The sequence below is a fragment of the Protopterus annectens genome, chromosome 8.part0 (genome assembly GCF_019279795.1).
Source record: "Protopterus annectens isolate FY-2018-M chromosome 8.part0, PAN1.0, whole genome shotgun sequence".
NCBI lineage: Eukaryota > Metazoa > Chordata > Ceratodontiformes > Protopteridae > Protopterus > Protopterus annectens.
This window is the reverse complement of record NC_056741.1, coordinates 63,124,880-63,130,879: the sequence shown is the minus strand read 5'-3', so window position 1 is coordinate 63,130,879 and position 6,000 is coordinate 63,124,880. Positions and strand designations below refer to the sequence as shown.

Genomic DNA, 6,000 nt, shown 5'->3' with positions numbered 1-6,000 from the left:
TGGGACATCTTAAGTACTATTGTGCACTATGAGAGGAAAAAGAGTCATGGATTATCTTGAATGTTGGTGATCACAGCTAATAACCTATTAAAATAATTTTTCAGAGGCTTATGACCTTGCAGTTGCATGCCTTTCTTTAAAAAATGTTGTTGGTGTGCTAGAATCCTTCCCATGTTTGAAGACACTGTTTTATGAGTAAAGAGATACAGATATTCACTTTGCATTTTAGGTTCCACATCAGATTGGTAAAAGTAGTCCGAGCCTACATTCCAGATGGTAAGAACTGGAACAGCTTTTAGGTTCTCGGTGAGATGTTTTGAAAGGAAAAGGTATCCAAAATTCCACAGCAAAAATGCAAAAGGGTTTGCACAGCTTTTAGTTATGCAGGACTAGATAAAGGGATAGTGAAACAATAAATGTTTTTACACAAATAACTGTTATATTCCTGTGTTAAACTAAAAACAATTCTTTCACTCCTTCATCAGGGTTGGAAATACTATGCAATGTCGTGGTGTCTGGCACAGCTGGTGGAAGTGTGTTACTGCCATGTATGGGTCCAGCAGGTTTGAAACTATTTAAGTGGACAGATGACAAAGGTGCAATAATTGTTCAGATTATGCGCAGTGGAATGATTTTCTATGGTGAGTAAAAACTGACTGCAAAATATTTTCAAAGTAAAAGAGAATACAAAGACTATTTATCTGCTGTAATACCCATAACACGATATGCCTCTCAAGTATATTGCATAATAATTCACTCCATACATGTTGTAAAGAAACTTCCTCTTTGAGGGAACTACGGATAGTCATTGAAGACTCTGTCACAGAAGCTGAAGTGAAGCATGCTTAAAACTCTGTGGTAAAAAAAAAGGCACATGACTTTGTAAATACATTTAAACCATTGCTCTATACCCGTTTGCAAAATTATGATTTAACAGTTGTGTAAAACCTTGATTCTGTTTTCAACTTGTATATCATGTAATTCTATAATTTTTTGCATTTTTCCCCCCAAGTCTTCAGTTAAAATGGATTCAGCCCAGCAGATAGCCAGTTAACAAAATATAAATAAAATAAAAAATAAATAATATCTCATTACACACTGGTAGCATTAATACAGTTTGTGCCATAAAGCCTTTAGGAACAAAATCTGTGCTGTTCAGTGACTGAAAAAACATTCTAGAGACAGTAACCTTCCCTTTAGAATTAAACCCTGGGGGGAATGGACAAAGGGGAAGTTCATCACAGTGTACTACTTGGTTGCACCCTGGTGAAGAAGAGGAACTTACAATCATATACTAAAGAAGGTGAAGATAGATGGCAAACAATAGCATGTCTACATGCATAAAACATGTTTGTTGGCATTTATAGGAAGAAACTTTTGAAAAAGGTCTTGTTTCATCTCCCATTAAGGTAAAAATTCAATACATAAAAGAATTCTACTTGACCAGTTGGAATATTATTTACCTCTTGGGCTTTGTATCTCTTTAAGCCCTGAATAGCTTCATCATGATGGGGGTTGTCAGTGTTTTCTTGTGGTCTATCTTTATGCTCACTAGGGATGTACAGAGAGAGAAATCTATTCATTTTGTGACAAAGGCAGAGTTAAATTGTTGAGCACTGCTGTACAGATTACCACAGAAAATTTGATGTGAGGTTTTCTTCTGTTGTTATTACTTTACAATTAGAACATATTATGTTTGCTTTAACCTGTACGTTAGGAGTCTGCCAAGTTTATCTAAGAGCTCCCATGACCGTAATGCTGCCTATGTAAATGTAACTCATTTCTCCCCAGCTAGCCATAGCCAACTCAGTTTATATTCCTTGATAATCTAATAATCTTTAAATCTGCCTTTTATGCTCATCACCGTCATTTAGTACGCTCTTGGTGCTGATGCCAAACTTGGTATAAATGTGTGCCTTGGCAGCTTTACGACTATCCTACAAAGATAATTTACAACACTCCCTACATACCTGAACTAGCATTCACTTGACATGGTTTAATTCTGATTATACAATGACTGCCCGGTAACATCGTAAAACAAGCATGCTGATTGGCCAGCCCAACCAGCATGCCCATTGAGAATATACAACAGAAAAAGGTCCAGTCGCCCAGACTTTTTTCCGTTGATATATTCTTTAATTTTAAGGGTTTAAAAAAAAAAAAAAAAAAAAAGCATAGCAGTGGATATCTTCTTTTCTCCGTTGCTTACTTTCCTGAGCACTAATGTACTGGGTATGCATGGGAATGCAAGTTCCAAACGCATGCGCAGTACATCAGCAATGGCAAAGCGGAGCTGTCTAGCGGCGGAAGAACAGCACGGCATCGTTATACAAGGACATTATTTAAGAAAAGTAAGTATTTGTTTTCTTAAATAATGTCATTGTATAATAGCAATAACCCAATTCTGGGTGTGGGTAATGCTGGATTTACCCACGGTTGTCTTTGTTTGGTCACTTGAGCTTCACCCTCATGACCAAACCACACCAACTGTGGGTAAATCCAGCATTACCCACACTCAGACTTGGGTTATTGCTTAAGTATCTAGAAACTTCTGCATGGATAAACCTAAATAAATTATGGTCCTGGACTATAAAGAAGTCAACCTTCCATTGTCTGTTTGGAAGTATACTGTGACTGCATAGGATGATGTTTATAAGGCTTCCTTTGTAGTCTGAGATGAGGCTTGAGTGTACTTTTAGTGATGAAACATTGGTTAGTAATAGGTTCATAGGTTCATAGGTGTGTACTAGGCTAATGGCCTTGGAGCCTTTCCAAGCTTAGCCCATAGGATTACCCTGGCATCATGCCACCCGACCTTAGTTCCTAGTGCTTCTGTTGAGTAGAGACACTGGAGTGATCCCTGGGGTGAATTTTCTACTTCCCATCCACTCATCAAGATGTCTCTTGAAGAGGGCCAGTGAGGTGCTCTGCTTGATATGTATGGGAAGTCTATTCCATAGCATGGGAGTCTCTGGGTTATGAACCTGTCCCTCCAGCATGTTCGGTTGATTGTGGTAATGAGGGTGAGGTCTCTGGTGTGTGTGGTGGGAGGAATTGGGATTTATTTAGATGTAGCATTTCTAACAGAGCTGGGTCAGACATGGCTTTGTAAGTCAAGCAGTGATCGTCTCTAAGTAGGCGATATGAGACAAAGAATAGTTGGAGTTTTTTAAGTCTGTCCATATAGGACAAATGTTTAAGGCCTAGGATCCTCTTTGTGAGGTACTTTTGCTTTTTAATAAAGGAACTATTCTGTCTAGCCTAGTGCTGGATAAAGTTCCCAGTGAGGTAAAAGTATATCCAGATTTGTCATAATTAACCCCCCCATGGAACCTACAAGTCAGTATGTCTGATTCTCTCACCTAAAATCGTCTGAAATTTGACGTGATGTTCCATTTTAGGGACAAATCTCCTTCCCATTTAATCCAAGATCATGTTGAAGTCCTGTACAATAATTATGAGTTATCAGATCCTCCCATGAGTGTATGACATCTACAATATTGGAGATAAAGGACACAGAGTCAGTATTTGAGCCAAAAGCTAGACCTACAGTAGGAAAGCCTAGATGTGTACTAATTTTCACTGGGACCCTTCTCTCTTTCCCATCTTTGAGTACACTTTACCCAGCCTAGTTCTCCCCCATCCCCAGGGATAATGCAAGACTTAGTGCCAGTGGGTCTCCACTACAACCTCAAGATAGTGTTCCCGCCTTTCTGCAACCTTAACTCCTTGTATCAATAGAAGGTCTAATTTAAAAGATATAAATAGTTGGAAAGATGACATTCCTTTTATTCTTAAGAGTTTATATCACTAACAAAAGACTTCCAACATGGCTGCATCCTAATTTACAGCTTAGTTACAGGTCTCCCAGTTTAAAAAAAAGAAACAGATAAACATCAGCCAGACATATTGCCAGTCTGAGTAAAATTCAGTTACTGGCTAGTAAGTACACTGCCTGGATGCCAGCAAAGAACATTTAGAGCACCTGAATGAAAATCAACTAGAAAAGGTGAAGTGAAGACACTGTCTGTGAATAATCCTGTAGCTTTTCAGCAGAAAGCAATTTAGGTTTGGTACAAGAGATGGCTTCCAGTAATTTAGAGGAAAAACTAAAGCAATTGTACTCAGAGGCGATTAAAATAAAATGAACCATTGAAGGAGTATATCAACTTAAATAACAAAAGGTGGGAAAATAGAAGGAGCTTTAACTAGCCATTCCCTTACAGAGAACTCTGCAATATTTTTAAATGTTTGAATTGCATCCAGAGCCATCCAAGCCACAATAAGAATATTTTCTTGATTAACGGGACTTTACTTGCTTTATACAGTGATCACTACTATTTGTTAGAATTTTAAAGCATTTATTTAGTTGTGTGGCAAAAATAGTAATTTCTCTGTTGTTGGCTTTTCTAGTCTATGTGCCTCCAAATCTCTGCAGAAGGGTGAATTAGCCAGGGACTCAGCTGTTAGGTAGTTATTTCTTGTTTAATCTACACTCAAGAGCTGATTTTGCTGTGCTTTTACATTAAGAAATTCCAGGATCACACATCTTGTGGCAGCATGTGTTTACCTGGGGTCTGAGTTGGGATGCACTGCTAGTTGTTGTTGTTTAATCTGTATTTCAGAGCTGATTTTGCTGTACTTTTACATTAACAGATTCCAGAATCAGACATCTTGTGGCAGAAGGTGTTTACCTGGTCTTTTAGAGTTGGGGAAGCACTAGAGGAAACTTGGAAGTGTTGTTATTGGCTAGACAGCACAGGAATCAGTTTACAAGTTTGTTTCTACTATAAACTGAACAAGCTGCACGGCTCTTTGTTTACTTACACAGACTGCTGCAACACTTTCCAGTGTTTCAAATGCAAACAGTCATCCAAGCTAAGATACAAATATTTTCTTGATTAACTGCACTTATGCCTGCTTTATACCGATGTCATTACTGTTTTTGAGCACTTTAAATCATCAATTTTATTTTGTGGCAAAAACTGTCATTTCTCTGTTTGTTGGATTTTCTAGTCTGTGTGCCTCCAATTTTATCTGGGTAGGGTGAATTACCTAGGGACTTAGTTGTTTGTTGTTTAATCTGTACTTGAGAGCTGCTTTTGTTGTACTTTTTGCATTAACAAATTCCAGGATCAGACATCTTGTGGCGGAAAGTATTTTCCTGGTCTTTCTGAGTTGGAAAGCGCTGCAGGAAGCTGCAAGTTATTTATTGGCTAGAGGGCAAAGGAGTCAGTTTTCAAGCCTTTTTCTCTGGGTGGAGCTGCCCATCTGCCAGCAGTGCCTTGTAGAGTAACAAATGTCTAGACAGTAAAATTTACCTGTAAAGTTAGGATTAGATCAGAAACTTGTTAAACAGTGTGATACTGTGCAGAAATAAACTTAGATCAGCTAGCTTCTGCATCAGATAGCACTAGCATAGGCTAGCATTATACAACATCCTGCCCTTAACCCCAGAAATTACCCTAGGAGACCCCTGTTAAAATCCAATCCTTAATCCTAAACAAACAATACTATTACAGGAAAAGACAACATGGATATGCAATTTATAAATGTGTCTGCGTCCATCTTGGTAGACTTGGGCATCCTAATTGCAACTCAGGAAACAAACAAAGGCTCAAGGACACAAAGTCTCCAAAGCGAAAAAAAGTAAAAACAGGTTTATTATTTTGCAACTAAACAGTATAATACAAAAATAAACAGTTACGTGCTTTTTGTCTTAATTTAGAAGACTTCTTCAGACCTACAACAGTAGCACAAGTGCTCACTTTAATACAGACCACATGGTGGTTTCAAAAAACATTAACCAATGGTATTGCACAAGTAATTAAGCAATTAACCTTGGACACATGACATCAGCAACAAGTCAAATACAAAAACAGCAACTGTGAAAACCTGTAAAGAACAAAAATGTGTAGCTGCTTTTGTGCACAAATAAAGACACATTAAATCACTGCATTTAGATGGACAGAGTGTAACTCTTAAAATATGTGATAAAAA

The 6,000-nt window shown here is 37.9% G+C and overlaps 1 protein-coding gene across 2 annotated transcripts in view; it reads left to right on the top strand.

Moving 5' to 3' along the window:
* Positions 1–490: 490 nt before the first annotated feature.
* Positions 491–6,000, top strand: part of LOC122808648 — a 360,612-nt gene continuing 355,102 nt past the window's right edge. For both annotated transcript variants that reach the window (XM_044079618.1, XM_044079617.1), the window contains exon 1: positions 491–641. In XM_044079618.1, the coding sequence (XP_043935553.1) occupies positions 551–641 (91 nt within the window). In that variant the 5' untranslated portion in view covers positions 491–550. The remainder of the gene's footprint in view (positions 642–6,000) is intronic.